Below are 27,511 nucleotides of genomic sequence, written 5' to 3' on the forward strand. Positions count from 1 at the left end.
GGTGAAAGTGTTGTGGTCAGATGAAACCAAAATCGAGCTCTTTGGCATCAACTCAACTCGCCGTGTTTGGAGGAGGAGGAATGACCCCAAGAACACCATCCCCACCGTCAAACATGGAGGTGGAAACATTATGCTTTGGGGGTGTTTTTCTGCTAAGGGGACAGGACAACTGCACCGCATCAAAGGGACGATGGACGGGGCCATGTACCGTCAAATCTTGGGTGAGAACCTCCTTCCCTCAGCCAGGGCATTGAAAATGGGTCGTGGATGGGTATTCCAGCATGACAATGACCCAAAACACACAGCCAAGGCAACAAAGGAGTTGCTCAAGAAGAAGCACATTAAGGTCCTGGAGTGGCCTAGCCAGTCTCCAGACCTTAATCCCATAGAAAATCTGTGGAGGGAGCTGAAGGTTCGAGTTGTCAAACGTCAGCCCCGAAACCTTAATGACTTGGAGAGGATCTGCAAAGAGGAGTGGGACAAAATCCCTCCTGAGGAAAGGACCAAACTCCCAGCCACCCTCGAACTCTACCGCTCCCTACTGTCCACATTCTCGTCCTCTCTCACCTCAGCCAAGAAGTCTTACTTCCAATCTCTCTTCGAATCCACTATCAACAACCCTCACAAACTCTTCTCCACCTTCTCCTCCCTCCTTGCCCCCCCTCCCCCTCCTCCTCCCCCATCTCTCACTGCTGATGATTTCGCCTCCTTCTTCTCCTCCAAGATTGCAGACATCCGCAGGCTCTTCAATACTCCACCCTCATCTCTTCACACCGAAACCTCCCACCAACCAAGCTTCCTTTTCTTCATTCTCACCTCTCTCAGATGCTGAAGTTTCTGCTCTCCTCCTACGTCACAAACCCACAACATGCGACCTGGACCCTCTCCCTTCTCGTCTCTTCCAAGCAACCGCTCCTGATCTTCTCCCCTTCATCTCCTCCCTCCTCAACTCCTCACTCCTCTCTGGCTGTTTCCCCTCTGCATTTAAACAAGCTGCTGTCATCCCACTGCTCAAGAAACCAACCCTTGATGCCACCTCTCCTCAGAACTACCGCCCTGTCTCCCTACTTCCCTTCCTCTCCAAGACTCTCCAGCGGGCGGTCCACCATCAGCTCTCGGACTTTCTGTCCCAACACTCACTCCTTGATCCTCTGCAATCCGGCTTCTGCACAGTTCACTCCACTGAGACGGCTCTCCTGGCTGTCACTGACTCCCTCAGCCGTGCTCGGGCGGCCTCCCTCTCCTCAGTCCTCATCCTCCTTGACCTCTCTGCAACATTTGACACCGTTGATCACTCCATCCTCCTCTCCTGCCTCGCTGACCTTGGGATCTCTGGGACTGCTCTCACCTGGTTCTCCTCCTACCTCAGCGACCGGTCCTACCAAGTGACATGGCGAGGCTCCTCATCCACCCCCCAACCTCTCCTCACAGGCGTTCCCCAAGGCTCCGTCCTGGGCCCGCTCCTGTTCTCTCTCTACACTCGCTCCCTGGGCCCCCTCATCGCTTCCCATGGTTTCTCCTACCACTTCTACGCTGATGATGCTCAGATCTTCCTGTCTTTTCCCTCTTCTGACCCTCTCATCTCCTCACGCATCTCTCCTGCTTGTCTGCCATTTCCGCCTGGATGCACTCGTACCACCTCAAGCTCAACCTCTCCAAATCGGATCTCCTCTTTTTCCCCCATTCTTCCTCACCTTCTGCTGACCTCCCCATCTCGATCCCCTTGGAATCCACCACACTCTCTCCTTCCGCTAAAAATCTAGGAGTCACCCTCGATCCTGCGCTCTCCTACTCCCAGCACATCACCACGCTGACGCACATACGCCAGATTTGTCCCTTTCTCACTGACTACTCAACTCAGCTGCTTGTCCAGTCCCTGGTCCTCTCCCGCCTGGACTACTGCAACTCCCTCCTGGCCAGCCTGCCTGCATCCACTACCCGCCCACTCCAGCTCATCCAGAACTCTGTGGCTCGTCTGGTATTCTCTCTGCCACGATTCGCACACGCTACTCCACTGCTCCTCTCCCTCCACTGGCTCCCGATAGCAGCACGCATTCAGTTCAAGACTTTGACCCTCACCTACCGCTGTCTTGACCACACTGCACCAAGATATCTTCAGACACTCGTCTCTCCATACATCCCCTCCAGACCACTGCGCTCCTCCAGTGCCAGAAGACTAACTCTGCCTCCTCTCCACTCTCCTTCCTCCAGAGCCGCTCCTTCTCATCCCTGAACCCTAAATGGTGGAACGACCTGCCCACCGAAGTCAAAACAGCAGAATCCTTGACCTCATTCCGGCGCTTAATCAAGATGCATCTCTTCCGACAGCACTTGTAATATTAGTCCTCTATCCCTGCTAGATAGCACTTCACAGTTTTATTATGCTCCTCGCGTTCTTGATTGTTTTCCTCCTTGCTCCCTTTCCCGTAGCCCTCGTCTGTAACCCTATATCTTGACAGCACTTAGCTTTCACCGTCCAGGATGTAGGAAGTCTCTTACTGTACTTGTGTAAATTGTAAATTGGAATTTGTAAAATGTATTATTTTGAATTGCTAGGTTTTAGCTAAGTTGAATTTGTAATTGATGCCTTGTACTTCTCTGTATTTTTGCACTTTGTTTGCACTTATGTTGTAAGTCGCCCTGGATAAGGGCGTCTGCCAAGAAATAAAAAAATAAATAATAATAATACTTGTGTACTTTTGTATGCTGAACTATCCCCGTACAAACCAGCTGTGCAATACATTGGCTTTATCATGTTTTGTTTTCAGTTGGACATTGGCATCTGCTCATAACCAATCAAATACACAGAGTAGTTTGTTATATCAGCAAACACTGAAAAAAGCAAACTGGAGACACTATTAACAAAGGAATACTGTAGTTGTTTAGACCTCCACATAGTTTACTTACTTTATATGCCTATCATTCTATTTCTGTTCATCTCTATTTTATTTTCCTTTTTTAAATATTATATTCTGCCACAATGTGACAGCACTGAATTGTGAAAATGTGGATATACCCACCAAACTGCAGCCACCGAACCTGTATCATGTGTAAATGGTCTATATAGACATGATACCACATTTTCCAATGTATTTTCTACTGAAGTGGACTGAATTCAACAGGTATTGTATATATCACAATACAAAGCTAGATTGTTTTCACAAAACAGTTCTAGCCTGTTAATTCCAATTTAATCATACAAGCATTTCTGATTGATATTTCATTCATCAAAAAATACATCTGATATGTAAGCATTGAATAAAATAGGTTCTTCACAAAAGTGTCGGTGTACTAAAATATGTTAATTATACACATGCATACATATAGGCATAATTAAAGATATGGAGACACAATTCTTAAATCTATGCAGATTGGAAACCCTCTTTGTCTTTATCAGATATTTATTTTTTATAATGGTCCATAATAATAAAATATGTTTTGGAATTTGGCAATACTTCCCTTAGGCAGTAATTGAACATGGTTTTTCTAGCGTGGGGAATGAGATACTTCTATGATGCTGACTTCAATGACCAATCAATTTCGATTCTGCAGTGTGCTAATAGGCATATGGCTTTTCCAGGATATTCTAAGAAAGCTGAATACCTTTGATGTTTCTTAATGTATGTGTGTCTGTATGTAAGTATGTGTGTGTGTAAGTGACACACACATTTTTAACAATACACAGTTCATGCTCTCGGATTGTCAGGGGCTATTAAATGGGCATCACGATTCAGGCCCAGCTTTTATTGTGGAGCCAATACAGATTTTCAGGTTCAGACACCTGCTCAGATGTTGCACACAGGGGCGGGATGCTGTCATTCTAACCGATGCTACTTTTTCCAATTCAATGCATTTCAGATTTCTGCAAAAGAGGTGTTGTTCACATCCTTAATTGCATCTTCCGGGGCAAAGCAGGCTTGCTAACTAGCAGTTCTGCCCTGCTGAACTTCTTTAAAAATTAGTATCCTGTTGAAGTGACAGTTGACAGTATTTAAAGCTAAAATGTAGGCTAATAAAATCTAAATGTCTATTTTAACACCAGGGCCACAAAGTGCAACCAACATATTAAGCCAGCAAGAGTCTTAAATAGATCTTAAATTAATTCGATTGAGAATACTTCTAGAAAATAACCTGGTTTCTGATTTTAGGTTGTAAAGTACTGATTTTGGATTAAAAAAAATATATACACACTGCAAGTGTATCCCTTGGGTTGCATATTTACATCAAATGAAAACAGTTTGGTACTGCTGGGATCAGTATTTAGACCAGGCATGTGGTGCATTAACACATAATTGGTCCATTTAAGAAACATCTTTAAAGCTGACATTCATTAACTGAATCATCAACCCACTTTAATGAACCTTTAAATCTGAGATATAAAATAGTTTGTTTAGCTTTTTTTATTTCTTTACAGTACTAAAAACATGCCATTGATAACAGCAGTTTAGAAAAATAAAAAACACATTTGATTAAAGTGCTGCCAGAGATTCCAGGACTCATTCGATATTCATAGATAGATTGTTTACCCTTCAACAGGCTGGATCTGTCAATACAGTTTTTTGAGAGTTTGCTACATTGTCACAGAAATTAATGAACTAATGAAAGCATTCTTATCAAACCAATCAACACATGCCATTCAAATTGCAGATGAGCACTTCAAGTTTTTCCTCTGCTGAGACCTGATTCAATTACAAACCTTACCTGTCAGAACACCTTTGGAATTCCAGTCTGGTTACTGATGTGTTTCAACTAAAACAAAAAATGGTAAAGGAAAGGTGCTGTGGGAAAAAACAATATATATATATATATATATATATATATATATATATATATATATTAACTCCTTAACTCAAGGGACTTTTCCTCGTTTTCAGAAGTGACACTGTGGAGCAGTCTGTGGAGCAGTCCCACTATCGCTTTTCATTTTGAATAAGGAAGTGCAAAATACAACTCCTCCCCTTCACATTCCTCCCACGCCTCTCCAGAGGACAGACACAGGCGCACACATTGCCTGTCCTGGGTCTGATCTGCTTTTCCAGTGAAAAATAACAGAACATGTGGGAAGGTCTTCATTATCCTTATCAGTTTTGCAAGTGTGTGGGTTTGTGTGTAACGTGCTGCAATGTAAAGCCTTAGCTGATAATCACAGGAAATGAGAAACCGTCAAAATATTTCCTTTGTGAAACCTATCACATTATGTTTTGATTTAAACCCAGAACATTTTTCCCAGAGAATAATAAAAACAAAAAACAAAAACGACCTAACTTGCACACAATAGTAATTAATACAAGAAAATACAAGTCATATTTGTAAGGAATATTTTCTTCCCAGATTAATCAGGTTCAGCAAGTTCAAAGAAAAGATTTCTCACTACAGAATCAATTTAATTTAATATAAAGGTGTACAGAGCTCACATACATACTCAGGGCAATAGCAGAGTGAACTGGGCAATCCAGTTCTGATATCCTCCAATATGAATACATTTCTTACAAGCAATACGGCATTCATTACGTACACATCGACCTTGTGTCGATGCTGACCATGTTGCTGAAGCCTAGACAAATGATAACTCCAGGCCAATGTTAATGCTAGTTGTTTACATGATTAAAATCAAAACATAAAGTTCCCTAAAGTAACTACTGTTTTAGGAACATCTTGTAATGAGTATCAGTGGCCTTCAAGACCTGTTCTAAGCTTTCCCAGCATGCTGTACAAAGGTTTCCCATCCTGAGACACTATAGAGACACACAATAAACAAGATTATATTGAAGCACTGAAAGTTTCAGTTTTACAGCAACAGAAGGTATTAAATGATTATGCATTAGGGTTTTATCTTTACATATTGACTAAGATGATTCCTAGAGATATTTCAAGAAATAGCTGAATTAAATTCCTAGACAGATTAACTACTAAAGTTAAAGAAGCAAAAATAATAAACCAGAAAACTGATTTGATTTTACGCACATGTGTATTGTGCTAATATCTCCCTAAATATATACATATTTAAACCTTAAAATCTAGTATTCCAGCATGTTGTTGTTTAATGAATGCAAGTATTAATGAATGACTGGTGTGTTCAGTAACACTTTATATTATGGTATCAATAATAAATTATTGGTAAATAGTTTATAAAATAGTTTGTTTCCATTAAAATAAGCATTGGTTCAACTGCAGAAATATCTTCAATAACACAGAACCACAGGACGAAAACTGACATCTCAGACATACTGAGTGCAATTAAATTAAAGTGCAATTAAGGTGTCTTTAATTTCAAACCATTCTTGTAAGCCGATTCAGGGTGCTTTCCCTTAAACATAAAAAATGACAATTGTACAAATTGGACTACAATTACTATAGCTTTTTTTGGTATGGAAAAAGCTTCTTAAATAATAAACTTAAAAGATAGAGCCTTCCCCAAATATCTATACTAATACATACGCAGATTGTGCATATGCAAGTCCTTATTCAGCAATTGGACTTATTGCAGACTGGCCCCTGACTCTGCTTATGTCAGGCATATCAGTTATTAACGGGAAAACAAATATATATATATATTTGTGAATGGACTAGTTACTGCTGCTTCACAATCAGCAAGATGTAAAACTGATCAGCAGATAAGGTTGAAGGTGCGGCCACCTTGTGTAAAAGGTGCTCTCTAACTAAGAACTACTTTGTTTAGCTGTTGATTTTAAAAGTTGAATTAAAAGTTCTTTGGAGGGTTAATGTGAGTTGAAGGGCGATCTGAAGTGAAAGGAATTTTAAGTGCATATAGACCCCAAGTGTACTGCTCAAGAACGGGTATTTAAACAGTCCCGCTTACCTACAAACTCAATTTCCCTGCCCAGTCTTTTTTCTAGGTCCACACCGTGGGGCTTTGAACAGAAGCAGCAAAGACAGCCAGTTTGGACTTTTTAAAATAAGGGAAAAGTATGCTCAATGATATGTGCAGTTCTTAACTACAATATCTTCTGTAGTTGTATGCAGATTAGTTAATTTCTTACTAAAATTTCAATAAGAGAGGCAATATACGTTGTGGCTTGTAATAGGTAGCTATTTCTTAATACTGATATACAATCCACAGTATGCTGTTTGTTTGTTGCTGGTGTTGTTTAAACGTAAACCATTCCTCACGTGCAGTTTGTCTTTTATCTTGATCTTATCAAACACATTCTCATTCACATTTTATATTAATCACAAACTTGATTTGTTGATTTAATGTTTGTGGAGTAACTTGTGATGACTTGGTGAAATGTACTATGCCCAATAAAAATTGATTGATTGATCATGATGTCAAAATGTATTGTTAAAAACAAGTAATAGCAGGGGAAAAGTTAAAAAAGTTTTCCTGCAGTACTTTAATTGTACCACTAGATGACACTCTTATAATTTCTAGTGGGAAAGGGTTAGGGCTTTTTATTGTAATATAAGTAATTGAAGTACCTCAGCTATGTGTGTGTGAAACACTATTAAACAGTGAGGTTGTTGAAGTGCCATGTTATTAACTAGTTGATCAAGTTAATTTCATTCTGAAATTGTAAAAATGTTATTCTTCTTAGTACCACCAGCACCTCTTATTTTCCAGACCATATTTCTAATGAGGTTATATGCCTGTCAACCACAAGATGAAAAAACTGTATTAGCTATGTAGTGGTTTCAGTAAATCTCAGGATACACCGATGAAGAAGTAACAAGTTTATTATACAAAACATAAATACAGGTTAACCTGGCACTCTCCTCTCACATTGAAGTGAAGAAAAGAACTAGAGATGTGAGCTGGAAGAAGCCCTTTTGTATCTTTGACAAACAATAGGTTACAGCAAATCCAGCTCAATCCAGCTGTATGAGTTCAATTTACCCCATGCATACTGATAGTTGTTGATCAGGTATTCAAAAGGCAATAGCTGTAGACCTATATATTCTAGAAACAGTGAGCCTTAAGGCAGAGGCAGAGTGACTTGGAGACAATTGTTTTGTATACAACCCAAGAAACGATTAACCTTGAGGGGGAGGCAGGGTAAAATTACTTTGGTAGATTTCTGTAGCATTCTTGCATGAAAAGTAATAATTAAAGTAGTTCCCACGAAGGGGTCAATACAAACAAATGATTGCTTCATAGACAAAACTAAAAAACAATTAATACTATAACAACATGAAACAATAATATAGAAATAATATACAGAAAATAATTAAAGTAAATAATTTCCCCACTACAGCTACATATTAGCCTGATATCGAAGACTTGCAGTGGGCATATATATACAAAAAGTGTGATATTTCTCAATACAAAAGTCTGACTGAGACTGAGGGCCGGATTAAATCAAATCTTTGATCACCCGCTAATAGAAAACTGAACTCCGTTGCTCCGTCTACACTATATCTACACTAGTGTTCTTCTAATCATAAATGTAACCGCTATGATGTACAGGTTTGTAGTTTCCTATTAGCGGGTGGGTCAAAGTTTTGATTTAATCTGGCCCTGAGTTAGACTGACACACACTCAAGATTGTGTTTATGATGATTTCCTTGTCTAAGAATTATAGTCCTGTAAGAAAAAATATCTTGGGTTAAAGATACAATACGATGCTTTATTCAAAACCAAAGCAAATATACAGATAACGATAGTTCATTTATGAAACTTATTGTATATTATATATTATTTAACAAACTGCCATAACATATTTATAGAAGAATTTACATATATGAACACAACAACCTCATTCAATTTGGATAACACGCGGTTTGAAAAGTCAAAACCTTACTAACAAACGTTTATTCAGTGCAATTATATTAGTTTTCTGCCTCTCAAGGAGTAAACAATACATCTGAAGGATTTTTGTCTCCCTCTATTTCCCAGTTGTTGTTTTTTTGACTCCTTCCCATTTTGTTCCTTCCCATTTCAGAAATCTGAAGCATCAGAGTATTACTTTTCCATAGTCCTGTTGTGTTTGATTGCCATAGGCAAACAGATTATGTTCTGAACGACTCGTACATGTGATATGTTGAAAAGTCTGTGCATACAAACACGCCAAGTGACTTATTTGCATTCAATTGATGAAAGAGAAGTCCAGTCATGTGAAAAAGGAACTTGTGTTCTTTTATCCATTACCATCCCAGGTAATTTCTTCTTAATTTATTGTTAAATAATCAGATTTAAATAATCCTCAGTGTTACAGAGGGCACGTAGTGATTCCAAGCTCATTTATTCTTCATGAAGGCGGCCATCAGATCAATAGGAAGGGGGAATATGATGGTGGAGTTCTTCTCAGAGGCGATCTCTGACAGGGTCTGCAGGTACCGGAGCTGCAGGGCAGAAGGCGACTCGGACATGACGATGGCAGCTTCTTTCAGAGCCCGAGAGGCATTCATCTCCCCCTCTGCTGCGATCACCTGGAACGAGTCAGGCCTCGAGTTTAATGCTATACTCCAGATACACAGATGTTACATACAGGTGGGAATACACAAGCTCAAGGAAACAAGACCTCAAAAGCAAACACGTAGAGGTTAGATTCACCCTACTGCCCTTTATCTCCTACAAATAATGATTCTTCCCAAACCATTCCCAAATAAGGTTCTCAAAAATCCAGACAGGACAAAGTGGAATGCACATTCTTTAAAAAAAGACACTTCTTTACTTAGAGTTGTGGAATCTGGAACAAGTTCCCCTGCCATTTAATTGAAAAAGTATATTTTTCCTGTAGTGTTTTGAGTGATTCGCATGGAACCATATGGGCTAGATGTGCTGATGGGCCAACAGCCTCTTCTCATTTGTATTCTATCCTGGAGAGAGACTGCTGGTACCCTGCTCATGGTTAACACTAAATAACAAAGACAAGATGTGTTAATGGTTTTCTTTATCACATTCTGTAGCTCAGCTTTTAATGATTAAGAAATAAAAAATGTCTGACCCAAAGAAGTCTCATTGAGTTGCACAGAGCTGGGAAGTTTGTGAGACCTCAAAATCAATGCAATGTTGTTTATACTTTTAATAATCTATTTTATATTTTAGAAATATATAATTTAAAGCCCTGCTAGGTGGCTCTTTAACCTCATCTTTGATCAGTTAAAACACCAAATGGGATTGATATCCTAGAGTTGGGAACTTCTGCATTTGTATGCACTTCAATGAACTGCTGAGACATAGCATTTGCACTAGACATATTGATTTGTTGATGGCTGGGTTTCCTTGCATGTTGAAAAAAAATATTGACAAGAAAACAGAACTCTGCCTAATCACTGACATTGACAACGGGTGGGGTGGCAATAGAAACACGTCTTATACTTATTTTTGTATTAAGGTTTAAGGTTCTCTTTTCAGTTGATCCAAAAAACCAGTTGGTGTGTACACACTAGGAGCTACTCTGGGAGCATCTGCACATGAAGAGCTACTGCAACGACAAACACACCATCTTACTTTGGCACGGGCTTCACGGGAGGCCTCTGCTTCGGCAGCCATGGCTCTCTGCAGAGATATCGGGAGCTTGACATCCTTCAGCTCCACTCTCTCCACCTTGATGCCCCACTCCTTTGATGCATCATATAGAACATGCTGGAAAGAAAAAGTGTCAAAGTGATGATTCTGACAGAAATCACTAGATCATTCCCTATGTGCATATATATATAGATTTGTGTGTGGAGATGTTGTACACACAAATATTACAAATACAAGCCAAACAATGTTATAAAAGGGGATTCCTAGTTAATTATATTAACAAACATTCATCTGTAATATGAACTACACTGAGTTGAAACTCGACACAGCACTACTGCCTTTTGCCTATGCTCTATTGCCCATTATTGCACTATTGCCAATTTAAATCCAGTCCTCACCTCCATCTGGTCTGCCATCTCCTCCCGGTCAGTGAGGATTTCAGATAAGTTCTTGGTCCCCAGCATGTTCCTCAGTGTGGTCTGAGCCAGCATCTGAGTGGCCTGGTCTGCATTTTCCACCTTCGTGACAACCACGGTGGGACTGAAAATACGATAATATACAACGCCATCCACCATAATCGTCACAGAGTCTCTCGTTAAAACCTACAGAAAGGAAAGGTTTCATACTTCAGTACCTAATTTTACAACATGAATACAGCCCAACTCAAAAATAAATATTATTAATAGTGGGAAGCAGGAAGATTTTATTAAATCATAAGTACCTCATCTATGTTTCACATTGTATTTTCTATAAACATAAAACTAGCAAAAACCTTTAAGGACTGTGTAAGATCCGAGTAAGACTTACAGCTATATGCTTCTTAACTTTACTGCTGTGCATGATATCATAATTGTCTAAAACTTCTGAAAAAACAAATCTATTGTGGTTGCTGTTTAAACACGTTTCTGTGTTGCACTCTGGAATGAATTATTCTTTATAATTAAAAGGTACCTTGTTTTTCAGACAATATATTTCTAAAAATGGCATGTGTCGATCAATTTTATATGCTTCAAACTAGGAAATGGCCCTTATATGTTGGCTTGGTATGATCATTAATTAGATGGGAGAGCTCTGCTGCTAGAAGTAGAGTTGGGGCTGCTGAACCATTACGTGTCATTCTTTCTCGTGAACCAAAACATCCTAGCAATCTCAGACAGTGATGTAAGTAACCCTTACCCCTTAAAATGAGGGTCTGCCTCCTTGTGACCATTAGAAACCTGTGGTACTCTTAACTTCACAATGCAGGGAGGGACTGGGGAACTTACCTTCAGATCAAACTAAATTGCAGTTTTTCAGCTTAGCCCTACACCAAATCAAAACTTTGACAAATTGCAAAGTACAAAGGTATACCCAATCAAAGTTTATTTTATTATCAGTCAGCTTTCTGCTACTTACACATAAAATGTGTAATGTGTATAAGTTTGTGCTTCAGAGGATATTTATTTGAGGTGGTACAAGTATCGTTGGTATGCGGTGAACAGAGGTTAACCCATCTGACCTGTCGGTGCGTGGCTAATCGTATGGTGGGAGCTTCAAGCTTAAGTATGCAACAGCAGAACAAATTAAGCTTAAACCTTTAACTGGTTTTGCCATTTGGTTGCCCTACATGAGTTTTAGGCCTCAGCATTTCCCCTTTTAATTACAAACAACTGCTATGTACTATTTTTGCATCAGTAAAGATGACCAACATTGTGTAAGGTATCTAGAGGTATTGAAAATAAGTTATGGTTCTCAGCTCCAGTTACAATAATTGCAATTGTTTCCCTCTAATGGTCAGTTTCTGTTCACATCATAGCTCCAATAGCTCTACGCAATGTCTAGCGGGGACTAAGCTTCAGGACCACTCAGGGGCCTACATTTTGCATAATATTTATCCTCAGGACATCTTTTTATAATGAAGCAGTTGTTGCTCCATCTACACTACATGCATTATTGCCCAAGAGCTAAACATATTGTGCCAACTTTTAGTTTTTTTACAAAACTTACTTCCTGAGGAGGAATATTAAATGAAATGGTCCGTAGATCAACTCGACGAAAAGTATCTGTGCAAGGAATGACCCAGAACAATCCTGAAAAACAAGAGACAGCACTTAGGCCTAAGTTCTAATTTAATAAAGGTTGTGTTCTTCGTTTAATGCTTTTAACTTCTAACTAGGAGCTTCTGTCCTTCGGGATTTAATACATCTGACATGCAAAAGCCAAGATTTTGGAGACCCTTAGTGAGAGATTGGCATATAATAATGAGGCTGTGAATTTCACTGGGGAAACTGAACAAATAATCTAGTCCAAACTGAAAACCTCAAGACGTCAATCAAGCTATGCTAATGAAACCATTCAAGCATTTAACAGATCAGCTTCTGGCTCAATATCCCTTTAAAAATTAGGTTCAACTTGGAGAATTTCACATCAGTTATTGCATATGAGCAAAAGCTTAAATGAAATTATATTAATTGCATTATAATAACAAATGTAGTCTAATAATAGTTAGTGCACATGACTTGTTAACATTGGGCGTATTTTCAAGAAAATCTATGATAATCTACTGTACGTATTAAGTCATAACAAATCAGACTGTGAAAGTGTAAAGAGGTCCTTTTTAAAACCAGTGTAGTTGGATACATTATACACAATCTGAATTACTACCTTCTTCACTGGCATGAATTACTTTTTATATCCACCCTCCAAAAATAGATTTACGAATGTATTTTAAAAACAGGATTCAATAAAACTGAAAATGAGATAGAAATGTACACTGTACATACCCGGCCCTTTTGGTCCACCCTTGGTCACCCGCCCTAGTCGAAAGATGACAGCTCTCTCATACTCTGTCACAATCTGGAAGGAAAAGCAGCCTTGGTTAATTTCCCAATTGTAAAAGGCTTTTCTGCAGATACATTAATTGCACTGGTATGCACCTGCCAAGCTGCTAATGCAATTATAGCAGTTAACAGTTCTTCTGTGGATTTAGGCAGCCTCAGTGGCTTCTCTCTCTTCATGTAATCCCAGACAGACTTGATGATGTTGAGATCAGGGCTCTGTGGGGCCATACCATCACTTCCAGGACTTCTTCTTCTTCTTCTTTATGCTGAAGATAGTTCTTAATGACTGTCGCTATATGTTTGGGGTCGTTGTCATGCTGCAGAATAAATTTGGGGCTGTCTTCAGCAACCTCACCTTGTTAGCTGAGTTTGGCTGTTCCTCACTCAGTTTTATTCCTCCTACACAGCTGTTTTTGTTTCAGTTAATGCTTGTGTTTCAACCTACATATTGAATTGTAGATTAGCACCTGTTTGGTATAATTGTTTAATCATACACCTGACTATATGCCTACAAAATCCCTGAATTCGTGCAAGTGTACCTTGAAGAATTGATGCTGTTTTGAAGGCAAACGGTGGTCAAACCAAATATGGATATGTTCACTCACTTTGCATTTAGTTAATTGATAAATATAATCTATTAACATGTCTATTTTTTAAAGCATTATTACTTTACAGCATTTTTTTTGCCTAAAACGTTATCATAATTGGATTAGTCTCCACCCCCTTGAGTTAATCCTTGGTGGAAGCACCTTTGGAAGCAAATGTAACTGTGAGTCTGTAGGGATCGATTTGGCAATATTTGACCTTTCTTCTTTACAAAACTGTTCAAGCTCTGTCAAGTTCCTTGGGTAGCGCTGATGCAAACTTCAAATGGGATTCATGGTGGGCTTTCTTGAGTACCATACAGGGGAGATTTGTGGAGTGTTGGAGATATTGTTGTCACATTCACTTTGACCAGTCTTGGCCATAAAAGCCTGCAGCTCTTGTAAAGTTGCCACTGGCCCTTGGTAGCCTCTCTGATCAGTCTCTTTCTTGCTCGGTCATCCAGTTTGGAGGGATCTAGGCAGGGTCTTGGTGGTGCCACACACCTCTCACTTCTTAATAGTCAAGGCCTTTGATATTTTTTGAATACCAATCCCATAATCTGTGCCTACAGGAACTGCTCAATTTATACGGAAATCATGTGAATCACTAAAATCTAAGACAGGTGGAGGCCACTTAACTTGGTGTCAATTACTTACACGTGAGCTACTTTAGGACTGCAATTACAAGTGGGGTGGACACTTATTCAACAAAGCTATTTCAGTTTTTAGTTTTAATACATTTTCTACACATTTCCAGAATATTTCTTCACTTTGAAGTTGTGGGGTAGGATGTATAGTAGGGGTGTGTATCTTTCCCACTCTGATGATTCCATACGCATCTAGATACTCTGTCACATAATACAGGAAAGATTCGATGTGATACAATACGTTTCGATTCGATACCATGCGATTCGGTTCAATTCAAAGTGGTTGGATTTAGAAACTGGCTATTTCCCAATTATTATGGCAGCCAATTTAACACATAGCAAAGTACAAGTCTACAAATGTATATTTTGAGGTTCTCAAAAGGAAAAAAGACTAGAAGATTTGAAAACTGAAAATTTCATGTGGAATTGATGTTGTAATCAACATTTTGGCTTAATCTTAATGAATTTTTGTTGTTTCTTCTCAAAACGATATTAATGTGTTTGCGGTTATTATTGTATTGATTTAAATAACAGTGTATTAAACTCTCAACTAGTTTAAAGTCAGAATACTGTACATTTAATAGAGGTAAGTATATGTCTTTGTGTGAGGGCTCTTCTCTTCCCATTATGGTTGATCTTTGTCTCATCTGTCCATATCAGTGTTCAGCAATATATTTTTTCCACGGGCGGTCCTGGGGGGGGGGGGAAATGGATGGGTGTTGGGATGATGGGTTAACTGCGGTCCACAGAGGCTGATGCTGTGCAGGAGGTGCAGAGGGGAGGGGACCAATAAGGCACTTCAGCAAAAAAAAGGGAAGCGTCCTTGCATAGATATGTGCTTGTGAACATGCAGAGGATCTTTGAAGTTGCCTTTGTTCCTGTTTTTGGGGATTACCAATGGTTTACATCTTGTGGTAAACCCTCTGTATTTACTCTGGTGAAGTCTTCTCTTGATTGTTGACTTCTGTCATTCCTTGGTCTTCCAGGCCTTTTGGTTAGGACCTGGAGCTGCAGCGGAGCTGGACAGTTTTTGTTAGTTGTGCTCCGGAGCCGGATAGGAGCTGGAGCCGGAGCGGTGCTGGACTCAGGCTCATCGTAGCGTTCTAGAGCCTGGAGCTGGAGCTGAGGTCATGATGCTGCTCCACTCATTCCCCCCTGCAATAAACTCACCCAGATATTAAGTCCAGTTTTCTTAAATTGACAAAATATATAACTTCATAGGTATTGTTGTGTTGGGGTTTATACAATAAGATCAGTTCTCACTCCAGCTATTAGTAGATAATACATTATTTTTATTAATTGCAAATATATGACACCTTCACTTTCTCACTCCATTCATGAAGTGATTCTATAATCTCAGGGCATCTCTCATAAACCACTTGCAAAAGAAGTAAAGTCCATTTTAACTCTAAAGTTTTAAGTATTTCCAAATTATTTTATTCCAACCAAATTCTTAATCTGCCAAAATTAACCTAATTTTATAGCCATCTGTTACCTGAAATGCTCTGACTAGTTTCTTCAAAAGTTGGTTGCCTGGGAGTTAAGGTCACATGCAGGAAACAGGAAAGGATCTTCCCCAAACTGTTGCCACAAATTTGGAAGTGCAAGATCATCTAGAATGTCATTGTAGGCTGTAGCATTAAGAGATTTTTTTTCTAACTTAATTATAAATACAAAACAGAAAATAATTGAATGCATAAGTAATCACCCCTTCAGTCAATATTTGGTAGAGGCACTTTTGGCAGCAATTACAGCCATGAGTCTATGTGTATAAGTCTCTACCGGCTTTGCACATCTGGACACAGCAATGTTTGCCCATTCTTCTTTGCACAATTGCTCAAGCTCCATCAAGTTGGATGGGGCCCTTTGGTGAACAGCAATGTTCAACTCTTTCCACATATTCTCAATTGGATTGACGTCCGGGCTTTGACTGGGCCACTCCAGGACATTGACCTTTTAATTTTTAAGCCACTCCAGTGTGGCTTTGGATGTATGTTTGGGGTCATTGTTCTGCTGGAAGATTAATCTTCTCCCAAGTCCCAGGTCTCTTGCTGACTTCAGCAGGTTTTCTTACAGGATTTCTCTGTACTTTGCTGCATCCATTTTGCGTAATGCTGCCACCACCATTCTTCATGGTAGGGATGGTGTTCTCAGGATGATGTGCGGTATTAGGCTTGCACCAAATGTAGCACTTAGCGTTGAGGTGAAAAAGCTCTATTTTGGTCTCATCAGACCATAGATCTCCCACATGCCAAATACACTAATTAGTGTTTCCCTTCTAACGCACAATGTTGCCACAACGTAATTTACGTTACCTCAACATTGTACAAAGTTTTGGCAACATTGTGTTAGCTGGATTGCCTTTCATTATCATACCACAGCACTTAAAGAGCTATCAGTTAAAATGGTAAATATGGACTGGATTGGGGAATTTGAATTGGTGCTGTCATAACTCAAACAGCTGGACTGGCTTCTCGATTCAAATCAGTGAATCGTTACACCCCTTATGTATAGATAAATTGAAAAATAAACTCTTAATGCATTTAATTACAAGCTATAAGGCAACAAATGGTGAACATTTTTAAAGGGGTTGTAGACACTGTGTCATAATTACAAAAGCACTGGTAGGAAAACTTTAGAAGCAGCATTTTACTGTAGACTAAACTGCACTTACCTTAAAGCAAAGCCAGATGGATAAGGGGAAAGTCACAAGGATAAAAAAGAAAGAAATCGTAATCAGGATAAATCCACAGCAACCAAACCCACCTCCATCACTACCTAAATGGTTGAAGGGAAAAATGAGAAAATTACAATTTAACTACTACATATTTATATACACTATTTAGAGAATATATAGCTGTTTCAAATTGAAAATAGCTACTAAGGTAGAGGAAATGCTGCCTCGGGTTTGCTACTCAGCTTTATAACAATGCTCTCAAAAGGCTTAGTAAAGCCCACCCCCTTAATATAGCTTAATCTACACATTCCACACTAGCCACATGCTTTTCAAGACTTTGCATGAGACGGATCAAGTTAAGGTAAATCTTTTTTTTTTTTTTGCATTGTTGTTGTTGATCATGACAACATTGTGGCCTGCATGTCTGTTCCTGCTACTGTCACACCTGTCAGCCACAGTTCCACTGTTCCCCTGAATACTAACCCTGCAATTATCCAATTAACATTGCTACCTTCCATGTGCACTTGTCCTACTAACCCTATTCACTCATTGGTTCTTCCTCTCTTCACCAGCTCCACTGACTCCACTCTGCCCTGCACTTAAAACTCTGTTTGCCCTGCACTCTCTGCTAAGTCTTGTCTCATTAATTGTTTTATTTCTAAGCATGTGTTCCTGTGAGCTGTGCCTCCTATGTATAAGATCTTGCACTTGGGTCCACCTCAGCTGTCTTCTGAAACATTACAGTTACTGTCCCACAGCCTCTGAAAGCATGCAACAGCCCTTTCCAAAGGGATTCACTCCAAGTTGCAGTTTTGCAGCTGCAGCCAACTTAGCTGCTTTCTTCCCCTTCCATTTCTTCTCATCTATACAGCATAGCTTCTCCAGAGCTTGGCTATTTGTTTTCTACACCTTTGTCTCTGCATTGTCTCAGACCAGACTAAAAACTGTGTTCTACAGTGGTATTCTCTTCTTAATTGACTTCATCTTCAGGCTTGAAACAGACCATTGCTCAGGCCTATGAATCTGTCTGGCCTTTCCCTGCTACATCCTGGGCCTTCCTCAGACCTGCACCACTTTTCTGAAAATTGTGCCATTGTGAGCTGGGCTTCACTACACACATTTCTGTGGTATTACAGCCTTGACACTCCTGGACTTTCTGCTCCATTGTTTTGGAACATCAGGTCCAGGTACATTTTAAGGCAAGTCAGGGACTCTGTCAGGGACTGTGCCGATGCAATGTGTCATGTGGCTGTGTATAAGGTGCGATTGTGCACAGCATATTGCTATATGTTGCGTGTGCTACAAGATGCTTTCTTCTCACAATTGCCGTGGACTATTTCACACTGTAAGCTATTGCAGTTGTGTCCATAACTGTATTACACTGCATTGCACAAATTGTGATTATTTATCAAAGAGTTAGGTCCATAAATATTTGGACAGTGACACAATTGTCATCATTTTGGCTCTGTACACCACCACAATGGATTTGAATGGAAACAATTAAGATGTGCTTTAAGTATAGACTTTCTTCTTTAATTTGAGGGTAGTTGCGTCCAAGTTGGGTGAACAGTGTAGGAATTCCACCCATTTTTATATGTGGTCTCCCCCAATTTTAGGGGCTCAAAAGTATTTGGACATGAAATTGGTTTCCATGGCCGAGCAGCCACACAAGCCTAAGATCTCCATGCGCAATGCCAAGTGTCGGATGGAGTGGTGTTAAGCTCATCACATTTGAGCAGTGGAAATGCGATCTCTGGAGTGATGAATCACGCTTCACCATCTGATGGAGGAATCTGGGTTTGGCGGATGCCTGGTGAACGCTACCTGCACAAATGCATAGACCAACTGTAAAGTTTGGAGGAAGAATAATGGTCTCAGGACTCAGCCCCCTAGCCCCACTGAAGGGAAATCTTAACTCTACAGCCTACAATGATATTCTAGGTGAACTGATCTTATTTTACAACCCCCAACACACAACAATACCTATGAAGTTATATATATATATATATATATATATATATATATATATATATATATATATATATATATATATATTGTTAATTTAAGAAAACTTAATATCTGGGTGAGTTTAATGAAGGGGGGAAGAGTGGAGCAGCTCCATGACCTCAGCTCCGGCTCCAGCAATGCCAGCTCCAGCTCCAGATCACAACTAACAAAAACTGTCCAGCTCTGCTCTGGCTCCAGAGCCGGTGCACGGCCAACCCTACTGTACGTGTTATGCTGCAATTTCTTATATATGCACTAATCATGTAAAATGTAAATATCCAGTGTTTTATTAATACAAAACGAATGGAGCTCACTTGATTATTGCAATATGATCTGAGTCCTGAGAAAACACGGAAGTGAATCAAGAAAATGACCCCAAGTTACGAACTAAGCAGTTTGTACACAAGACAGTGAACAGCAGTGCTGACTGGTCAACTTGATCTGGTCAACTATTGTGAAGGGGTTTTTCTTCACCAGGGAAACTATTTTTCTCTCATCCACCACAGTTGTTTTCCGTGGTCTTCCGGGCCTTTTGGTGTTCCTGAGCTCACCAGTGTGTTCTTTCTTTTTAAGAATGTACCAAACAGTTTATTTGGCCACACCTAATGTTTTTGCTATCTCTCTGATTCGTTTGTTTTTATGTATCATCCTAATGATGGCTTGATTCACTTTTTGGACTTCATATTGAGGGTTAACAGCAACAGATTCCAAATGGAAATACCACACTTGAAATCAAATCTAGACCTGCTTACCTGTAATTGAACTGACAAGGGAATAACACACACGTGGCCATGGAACAGCTGAGACAGCTGAGCAGCCAATTGTCCCATTACTTTTGAGCCCCTAAAATTGGGGGGACCACATATAAAAATGGGTGTAATTCCTACACCGTTCACCAGATTTGGATGTACAGTAACTACCTGTGACGGAGCAGCTTTAGTCTGCGCTCCTTCACTGCAGTGTCACAGAGTATAATATCAATAGATGCCTTCTGTACTGTAAGATTGCATACATGTCTGTGGATACAACATTACAAACCGTGCAAAGGGAGATGTCTTGTGTAGGAACGATTTATTTACAGTAATATACCTCACTTCCATTTGCAATAGTCCATGTTTACATAAGAGGCAGTGATTGAGGGTGGGGATTAATGCATAGTAATTATTTTGTTATGGTTTGATGTGAATACAAGCAGGATGTATGGGGTGCACACTTGCATTTATGTGAGTTTCATATTATATACCAAAGGTTTACTGACTGCATTGTAATGTTTGTTCATTTACTATAAAGCCTCTCATTCTATTACTATGTAAAAACTTACCTCAACAGGTGACTCCCGATGTACACAGCTTTGTGTCTCTCGCATTTTATTATTAGGGCATGCGTGCGGCTTTCACCCATGCATATACGAGCTGGGAAGAGCACATTCTGGTGGCGGGAGGTGTTAAAACTGACCTAAAATGCTGCTATTCGGTAAGGTATTTGATACTGTGATTCCATATATATGTATTTGTTTATTGAATTAATTATTAATAGTTTCAAGTGCAATAACACAACTGAACTGTTTTATATTTAAATTAATAATTATGCAATGGTCTAACTGGATCTGAATAATGGTTTAGCTGGGGAGGAGGTGGATATAGCCACAGCTATAAATAGTTTAGTATGTTGGTAACCAAGAGAGGGGTTTGACTTAAAATGAGACCTAGGTGGAGAGTCTGTTTGGAGTGTACTAGGCAGGAGAGCTGTTTGACATTGTTTGATGATTTAGGTGCCCGCTACACTTGATGTGCTTGTAATAAAGTACATTTCCAAAAGGCTATGAACTCTCATTTGGGACTTGTGTCACTTCTTTCTTGAGACCACTCTCCCATGTTTACATCCTGACACTACCCTCAAATTAAAGATGAAAGTCTATACTTAAAGCACATCTTGATTGTTCCCTTTCAAATCCATTGTGGCGGCACAGAGAGCCAAAATGATGACAATTGTGTCACTGTCCAAATATTTATGTACCTGACTGTATATGAGAGAAATAGTGCCATTCTACACTACAAAAGGGATTAAAAATCAACAACACTTAAACACTAAACACTGAGAGCTCATGAGCAGCACATGCATTATAATACAGCCAGTGTAACAATGCATTTCTGTTGTAATAATCTTAAACCATGTACCGGTAAACTGATATCAGTGAAATCAGTATCCCGTTTAAACCTATTTAATAGCACTGATAAGGGCAGAATGAGGATTTCTTCACTTCCTTCGAGACCTCTGTTGAGAAGAATGCAGTCCAAGTTTAACTGATCTCCAATATCTTCATTCTGTTTGGATTACCTGGACTATCTAAACTGATAAATCCTCACTTTTGAACTTAGTCCGACTGATGAGTATGGAATTCCTTTGTGTTGTATATACAATCGATTTCTATTTGGAAACTGACCTTTCATACAAAACTAGAAATTAGACTAGGATTCATTAAGATTGTGTTCATGACATTTGTCTAAAATATACAAAATCTTGTTCAATTTGATTTTAAACAGCCACACTGGAAAAAGTCTATCAGCAAACGTGAGACTAGCTTGGAAACTATGATCCTCATCATTAGCGAATATAACTCTGAGCAATGGAAACCGAAAGCATCACATCTAAACACAAGTCACCCATAATTCAGTTACAGTAGATTCTGTGTGTGTATGTTTCCATGAACACGAGCATGTGCAATTTTTGTGTAGCTTTTCTGTGGTCAAAAGATACATTTCAATGTAGCTCATGGAATATATATACTTATTTGTTTGCATTTCCTAGTATAATTTATTATAGAAAATAAATTACCTTCTTCCACCCCGGTGTTGCCCTTCTCAGTCACTTCTGTAATTCTGGAGCGACTTTTCTCCATTTCGGGTTCCACTTTATTTAAGGACATTCAAAAAATCGCTTTCCTGTGGCAAAACAATCATAAGATTGTCAAATGTTTATAATATCTGTGGTTGTGTTGTACTACTCTGCAATACAGGACAGGAGTGGAATGGTCCTGGTGTTTTATAAACACCAGATTTCAATGCTGTCACGCCCTTAACAACCACAAAACACGATGAAAAAAAAAAAAAGGATCTGTTTGCATACCAACAAGAGATTGTGTTACCAGCTGCTAAGGAAACCCTTTCAAGAGTTGCAGAGGCTTTGCTTTGGGGAATAAATAAAGCTATTAATAAATAAACATTAATTTGTATGTATTCATTTTAGTGTTGGGCTATAGTTAAATTACAGCAATTACAGACAGACACTTGACACTGAAAGTTTACACATTTATATTGTTCCAAAATAATAAGAGTAGGTTTAATACCAAATTATGAAAGCCATGTATACATGTTTGTAATACATTTACATACACAGTAAAAACCAGATGCTGTATTTACTCAATGAATAGACTAAACTGGAGGATTGGAAGAAGTGCCAAAACATAATAATGGATTATGGAGTATGGCTCTCACAAAAGCATTAAACTACTTCTGACTGTCTGAGGTTCAGAGTGACCAAACTCACGTTAAAATGTACAGATTACGGGCTCTGCACTTACAACATATAGGCTACAAAACACTACTCAAACAAATTACATCTGTATTGATTCAATAGGAAACGCAACATTTTCTAGACGAGTTAGGTCTCTAAACACATATTTTAGCCAGATATCTGACAGTAACGGCACCGCATTCTGTTTAAAAAAAGGCAAAACAAGTTGATAACGCTAGGGGTAGGACTACCTAGCCAACGTTTGTAGCGGTTTCATGTCAACTCGCTAGCTAGGGACATTGAACAACGGTATGTACAGGGAATATTAAAATTAAATTGAATGTATAACTGTGTAGGCTATATAGTTTAACTCACTTCTGCGTCTTCTCTCTCCTGTCCGACGACGATCACCTCACACTCTCACCCTCTCGTCTATAGAGCTGAGACGCTCTGTACCTGTACCATATGATTTCGTGGCAGCCTCCATTATGACTGTTTACTTAATGTTAACCAATTTCCTTCCTCTTGTGCCCTTTCCTGTATATTATCGAGAGCGTGAATGAAACACCGTCAGCTCCCCCCCGCTACAGTGAACGTGGTGGTGGGGAACCCTAGTATTGAAACCCAAAAGGCTTGAAACGGCGCTGCATCCACCCCTAGTATTTTGACAAGTGTAGTTACTCCCCAACACACAACATTTAGCCTACCGATGTCAATGACAAATCTTGGAGAGACTTTTTGCTAGTAGTTTGTGATGTCAGCTTTGATGGCACATCCAGTATGGCAAGCCAAATTATCATTTAGAGATATCTCTAAATGCATTTAAAGATATCTTCAAATATTTAAAGATATCTCTAAATCATTTATAGATATCTCTAAATCATTTAGAGATATCTGCAAATCATTTAGAGATATCTTCAAATAACTTCCTGTTCATTTAGAGATATCTGCAAATCATTTAGAGATATCTTCAAATGACGTCCTGCATTTTGGCTGAGATTATCACTTCCTGTTTCCTTATTCAGTTACATAGAAATGAATGAACAAGTTAACAGGAAGTGATGTACTTTTGTCTGTCCACCCTGGTTGAGCTAGCAAGTGCCTGTCACAACATCTCTCCCTGTTCAGTCTGCATTCCTTAGAAAGATAGAATAAGAGCAAGTTCACTGAGTAAAAGAACACCTGTTTTACTTGCAGAATTCAGTTTTTCATGTTTATTACCCACTAACAGTTGTGAACAGTTACAATACCACAAAATACTGTGCAAAATGCATGTGAAATAGTGAATGGATACAGCATAAATACTGCTGTGCAAAATAGTCAACAACTGCAAATACTGTAATACCAGATACTCACTGGATACTGTCTGTATAACTACTGCTTAGCAAATTAGTAACTGTGCCAATAATTTGAAGATTCTGAATTATAGTACAGTGTTAATATGGTTATGCATTAAGACAGAGTCCACAAATAATTTACCCTCTGTAGCCTGTAGTGGAGTACATCAGTACTCCACTTTTCAGACATATGTGATGCAAACAAACCGAAAGATATCCCACTTACATTGGCCCAGACACAGACCAGCAGTCTGCATCACAGTAAGTGAGGAAAACCACATTCACAAAAACGTCCTTCCACAGGAGGTTGTTGGCAGCTCTGTTTGCTAAATGACAGCTAACTCCTTGAGGATAATCATGAGCATTCTCCACTCGTACACACCCACCCCACCCCCCCTGCTGCAACCTGCTACCGGGTGGTCACAAATCCTTTCATCTAATCAAGCTAGACAGTACGCACTCCATGACTGGCCAAATAAGCACACAGTCTGCTCAACACCTGGCCGTGGCAATTGTGAAAAGGAAAAAGTATGAGTGGTAAGTTGAGTGGTATTTCAACATACATTTTTCATTACAAGATTTCCCATAGACCTTAATTGAGAAAAAGGTCACAAATTTCTAAATTTCAAATATATAATTTGAAAATATAATTTGTCTAATCATGATCAACTATGCAGCATATTATAGTACAGTTTGTCCATGGAAGCTAGGATTCTGTTTTGTTTTGTTTGTTCGATGTCACCACTGTCACTGCATACATATAATTAAGTGTGACTGTTTCCCTTGACTCCTCATATTTTTAGATCATAGCACCATGGTCACCACCTTCCACACTGAGCAACAATATAGCAATATCACACGAGCAAGAGTGTGATATGGCCCTACATCAGCACTGCTGTGATTCGGCCACAGGCACGAGGCCGTTCTAAGGTAGAACGCTTACATGTGTGGTTACCAGTGTGTGCCGTGTCTCATATAAAATTCAATAAACAAAGAAGCTAATATCGATCAAAATCACTGAGGAAAACTTTGATGTATCCAGTGTGATACACACAGTGAAGTGTCCGAGTGCTGATGGTGTCAGGAACGTCTCTCGTCCAATCAGATTCGAGGACCAGAACTAACTGTTGTGTGTATATATATATATATATATATATATATATATACATATATATATACATATACACTCACCTAAAGGATTATTAGGAACACCATACTAATACTGTGTTTGACCCCCTTTCGCCTTCAGAACTGCCTTAATTCTACGTGGCATTGATTCAACAAGGTGCTGAAAGCATTCTTTAGAAATGTTGGCCCATATTGATAGGATAGCATCTTGCAGTTGATGGAGATTTGTGGGATGCACATCCAGGGCACGAAGCTCCCGTTCCACCACATCCCAAAGATGCTCTATTGGGTTGAGATCTGGTGACTGTGGGGGCCAGTTTAGTACAGTGAACTCATTGTCATGTTCAAGAAACCAATTTGAAATGATTCGACCTTTGTGACATGGTGCATTATCCTGCTGGAAGTAGCCATCAGAGGATGGGTACATGGTGGTCATAAAGGGATGGACATGGTCAGAAACAATGCTCAGGTAGGCCGTGGCATTTAAACGATGCCCAATTGGCACTAAGGGGCCTAAAGTGTGCCAAGAAAACATCCCCCACACCATTACACCACCACCACCAGCCTGCACAGTGGTAACAAGGCATGATGGATCCATGTTCTCATTCTGTTTACGCCAAATTCTGACTCTACCATCTGAATGTCTCAACAGAAATCGAGACTCATCAGACCAGGCAACATTTTTCCAGTCTTCAACTGTCCAATTTTGGTGAGCTTGTGCAAATTGTAGCCCGTTTTTCCTATTTGTAGTGGAGATGAGTGGTACCCGGTGGGGTCTTCTGCTGTTGTAGCCCATCCGCCTCAAGGTTGTACGTGTTGTGGCTTCACAAATGCTTTGCTGCATACCTCGGTTGTAACAAGTGGTTATTTCAGTCAAAGTTGCTCTTCTATCAGCTTGAATCAGTCGGCCCATTCTCCTCTGACCTCTAGCATCAACAAGGCATTTTCGCCCACAGGACTGCCGCATACTGGATGTTTTTCCCTTTTCACACCATTCTTTGTAAACCCTAGAAATGGTTGTGCGTGAAAATCCCAGTAACTGAGCAGATTGTGAAATACTCAGACCGGCCCGTCTGGCACCAACAACCATGCCACGCTCAAAATTGCTTAAATCACCTTTCTTTCCCATTCAGACATTCAGTTTGGAGTTCAGGAGATTGTCTTGACCAGGACCACACCCCTAAATGCATTGAAGCAACTGCCATGTGATTGGTTGGTTAGATAATTGCATTAATGAGAAATTGAACAGGTGTTCCTAATAATCCTTTAGGTGAGTGTATATATACACACACAGGTGAAATATATACAGACAGGTGAAAAATGTAAGGAAAAACCAACATAAAGTGTCTCAGTAGGGTGTTGGGCCACCATGAGCCACCAGAACAGCTTTAATGCACATTAAAGGTAAGGTAGTAATGAGGTAATCTGAAGATATTTCACTCCATGCTTCCTGAAGCACCTCCCACAAGTTGGATTAACTTGATGGGCACTTCTTACATACGATACGGTCAAGCTGCTCCCACAACATCTCAATATCGTTGAGATCCGGTGACTGTGCTGGCCACTCCATTATAGACAGAATACCAGCTGACTGCTTCTTCCCTAAATAGTTCTTGCATAGTTTGGAGCTATGCTTTGGGTCATTGTTCTGTTGTAGGAGGAAAGTGGCTCCAATCAAGTGCCATCCACAGGGTATGGCATGGCATTGCAAAATGGAGTGATAGCCTTCCTTCTTCAAGATCCCTTTTACCCTGTACAAATCTCCCACCACCAAAGCACTCCCAGACCATCACATTGCCTCCACCATGCTTGACAGATGGCGTCAAGCACTCCTCCAGCATCTTTTCATTTGGTCTGCATCTCACTAATGTTCTTCTTTGTGATCCGAACACCTCAGACTTAGGTTCGTCTGTCCATAACACTTTTTTCCAATCTTCCTCTGTCCAGTGTCTGTGTTCTTTTGCCCATCTTAATCTTATATTTTTATTGGCCAGTCTGAGATATGGCTTTTAGTTTGCAACTCTGCCTAGAAGGTCAGCATCCTGTAGTCGCCTCTTCACTGTTGACGTTGAGACTGGTGTTTTGCAAGTACTATTTAATGAAGCTTCCAGTTGAGGACCTGTGAGGCGTCTGTTTCTCAAACTAGACACTAATGTATTTGTCCTCTTGCTCAGGTGTGCACCGGGGCCTCCCACTCCTCTTTCTATTCTGGTTAGAGCCAGTTTGTGCTGTTCTGTGAAGGGAGTAGTACACAGCGTTGTACGAGACCTTCAGTTTCTTGGCAATTTCTCACATGGAATAGCCTTCATTTCTCAAAACAAGAATAGACTGATGAGTTTCAGAAGAAAGTTCTTTGTTTTTCGGCCATTT

The 27,511-nt window shown here is 39.7% G+C and overlaps 2 protein-coding genes across 3 annotated transcripts in view; both read right to left on the reverse strand.

Moving 5' to 3' along the window:
- Nucleotides 1-4,915, reverse strand: part of LOC136747005 (lipase member H) — a 43,895-nt gene extending 38,980 nt beyond the window's left edge. The window contains exon 1 of the mRNA XM_066699956.1: nucleotides 4,702-4,915. The gene's annotated coding sequence lies outside the window, so the exon portion shown is untranslated. The remainder of the gene's footprint in view (nucleotides 1-4,701) is intronic.
- Nucleotides 4,916-7,679: 2,764 nt separating this feature from the next.
- LOC136747006 (stomatin) lies at nucleotides 7,680-24,326 on the reverse strand. Of its 2 annotated transcripts, none has more exons than XM_066699960.1 (8): nucleotides 24,240-24,326; nucleotides 21,999-22,105; nucleotides 17,154-17,257; nucleotides 13,192-13,264; nucleotides 12,416-12,498; nucleotides 10,828-11,031; nucleotides 10,412-10,546; nucleotides 7,680-9,387 (listed from the first exon to the last, which is right to left on the reverse strand). In XM_066699960.1, the coding sequence occupies exons 2-8, from the start codon at nucleotides 22,087-22,089 to the stop codon at nucleotides 9,196-9,198; spliced, it is 882 nt and encodes a 293-aa protein (XP_066556057.1). In that variant the 5' UTR covers nucleotides 22,090-22,105; nucleotides 24,240-24,326; the 3' UTR covers nucleotides 7,680-9,195. The 2 variants fall into 2 exon arrangements, with proteins under 2 accessions (XP_066556057.1, XP_066556056.1); XM_066699959.1 differs by lacking the exon at nucleotides 24,240-24,326 and adding an exon at nucleotides 23,052-23,163.
- Between the last annotated feature and the right edge of the window lie 3,185 nt (nucleotides 24,327-27,511).

The sequence above is a fragment of the Amia ocellicauda genome, chromosome 3 (assembly GCF_036373705.1).
Source record: "Amia ocellicauda isolate fAmiCal2 chromosome 3, fAmiCal2.hap1, whole genome shotgun sequence".
Taxonomy (NCBI): Eukaryota; Metazoa; Chordata; class Actinopteri; order Amiiformes; family Amiidae; genus Amia; species Amia ocellicauda.